This window comes from Saprolegnia parasitica (assembly GCF_000151545.1).
Source record: "Saprolegnia parasitica CBS 223.65 unplaced genomic scaffold supercont2.28, whole genome shotgun sequence".
Classification (NCBI taxonomy): Eukaryota; Oomycota; class Saprolegniomycetes; order Saprolegniales; family Saprolegniaceae; genus Saprolegnia; species Saprolegnia parasitica.
The window spans coordinates 308,676-311,202 of NW_012156422.1; the positions used below are offsets into that span (position 1 = coordinate 308,676).

Genomic DNA, 2,527 nt, shown 5'->3' on the forward strand with positions numbered 1-2,527 from the left:
ATTGCTCGAGGAACACAGGCGCGTCGTTCTCTTCGATGAGCATGTACGAGGCGCCACGAAGCGTCGCCGACGTCGACGCAGCTAGCGCCATGAGGCAGAGTACGGTACTTGTCTTCATGGTAATATTGCCGAGGCAATTGGGAAATGGTTTGAGGAGCGTGCGGTTCCGCGACGCCTCTTGGAGATATCTGTAGAAAGTCCGGCGAGGTGTGGCACCACTTGTTCCATCGATTGAAACGGACACGACGCCTTGAAGATGAGTGAGTGCACGTTTAATGCTCTTGGTTTACCACGGTCCTACGTGCGCATGGGCACGGGCCTGCGCTGGCTGTCGGCGAGCCACGCCGCGAGACGGCTCGCGCTCAAGGCGCAGCAGCTGCTGGATTTTAGGGCAACGGCTTCGTGAGCGGCCATTGCACTTGCAGGGACAAAGCACTCTTTTGTCGCCTGTTCGTAGAGCTTGACCAATCAGAGACAAGCGTATCTAAAAGATATAATTTTACCCTTGTCAGAGGGACCGGTCGTACCTCACGTTCCGCGGGCTTGTCGGGAATGCGCAAAACCCGCGTGGCAGGTACCTCTCGACGCCACCTCTCTCTCAGCGCTCACAACCTCACCATAGCTCACAAACGACAACTAACCGTCGTCAGGCGCGGGCAACTGCGGCTGCAATTAACGTGGTCCATCGCGACGACGACGGTACCCAGGGTCGTACCTCATGTTCCGGGTTGCTGAGGTACCGGGCAGCTACTATCGCACGAATGCATGCTCGGCACTTGGCTCGTCGCGCTGAGGTGCCATCTCTTGACGCGTCGCTGGCCGCTCTCCGCGATGACCCTTGGTATGCACACTACCTGGTCCCTTGCACAATCTTAAATCGCGACCACTAACGCTGCTCCTCTCTTGACGCATTGGCCACGCCTCACGAGCGCATCAGAAAGTCCACCTACAGTATAACTGCATGTCATAACTCATTTCAGCAACCAGAAAAGGTTGCATCTGGACGATGGCGAGTCGACTGGGTGACGATGCACGTGGCGAGGCCCATCTCGCTAGACTCGCAAACTTGAGAACGAGCCTTCTCCGGCAGTCAAATGAGAGTTCAAATTCACCGTGTCGACGTCCCGGATACAGCTGGCTTCACGGCACAATACAGCTAGTTACACTTATAGCTTTCGAGCTACCATAATCTTACACAAAATGAGCAGGCGGCGCTTAGCTCAGACATGTCTCCTTTGTGAGAGATACGCGTGCCATTAAGCTCACGAGCAACATTTATTTTTTGTGTCACATACCATGCAGCAACTATGTGCTTAGTTGTCAAGGTTCTCCCATGCATTCGGGAGGATATAGTCTAGATCTTCGTCGTTGCCGGTGTTGATCTCCTCGTCGTTGATATCGTCGTCGTCTTCGGGCACGGAGCGCAAAAAGAACGTCTTCACACCCGAGTTTTTGTTGAACGCGCCGCCCGACGACGGCGTCAACAAGTGCGTCGGCCGCCGTTTCTCAGTGTCCAGGCCGCTCGTGTTGTCATCACCATCGTCGTCGTGCTGTGGCACTCGATCCGCAAGGAAAACGCTTTCCGTGTCCTCGGTTTCGTCCGAGAGAAGGTTGAAGAAAGCCGACTTTTGGTACGATGGCTCTTGGTACATCGACGGCTCCTGGTACATCGACGGCTTTTGGTACGACGGTGACGGCTCTTGATACGGCGACGGCGGCTTCGTGTACGACGGCTGCGTGTACGTCGCCGGTTTCTGATACGATGGCGACGGCTGTTGGTAGGTCGCCGGCTTCGAGTACGTCACCGGTTTCTGGTACGACGGTGACGGCTCTTGGTACGACGACGGCTTCGAGTACGTCGCCGGCTTTGAGTACGTCGCTGGCTTCTGGTAGGTAGCCGGCTTCTGGTACGACGCCGGTTTCTGGTACGACGGCGACGGCTCTCGGTAGGTCGCCGGCTTCGTGTACGTCGTCGGCTTCTGGTACGATGGCGACGGCTTTTGGTAGATCGCCGGCTTCGACTTCGCGCATGGCTTGGTCGGTGGCTTGCTGTATGACGCCGCAGGCTTTTTGTATGGCTGCTTGTACGTCGCATCGTAAGCTTCGATCTCGTCGTATTGCTCGAGGAACACGGGCGCGTCGTTCTCGTCATATTGCTCGAGGAAAACGGGCGCGTCGTTCTCTTCATATTGCTCGAGGAACACAGGCGCGTCGTTCTCTTCGATGAGCATGTACGAGGCGCCACGAAGCGTCGCCGACGTCGACGCAGCTAGCGCCATGAGGCAGAGTACGGTACTTGTCTTCATGGTAATATTGCCGAGGCAATTGGGAAATGGTTTGAGGAGCGTGCGGTTCCGCGACGCCTCTTGGAGATATCTGTAGAAAGTCCGGCGAGGTGTGGCACCACTTGTTCCATCGATTGAAACGGACACGACGCCTTGAAGATGAGTGAGTGCACGTTTAATGCTCTTGGTTTACCACGGTCCTACGTGCGCATGGGCACGGGCCTGCGCTGGCTGTCGGCGAG

At 56.3% G+C, this 2,527-nt stretch overlaps 1 protein-coding gene across 1 annotated transcript; it reads right to left on the bottom strand.

Moving 5' to 3' along the window:
• Positions 1 to 1,313: 1,313 nt before the first annotated feature.
• SPRG_06885 (hypothetical protein) lies at positions 1,314 to 2,374 on the bottom strand (the record flags this gene model as incomplete). The annotated part of the gene is made up of 1 exon (XM_012346347.1): positions 1,314 to 2,374. Exon 1 carries the CDS (start codon positions 2,304 to 2,306, stop codon positions 1,314 to 1,316), a length of 993 nt encoding a protein of 330 aa, XP_012201737.1. The 5' UTR covers positions 2,307 to 2,374.
• Positions 2,375 to 2,527: the final 153 nt, after the last annotated feature.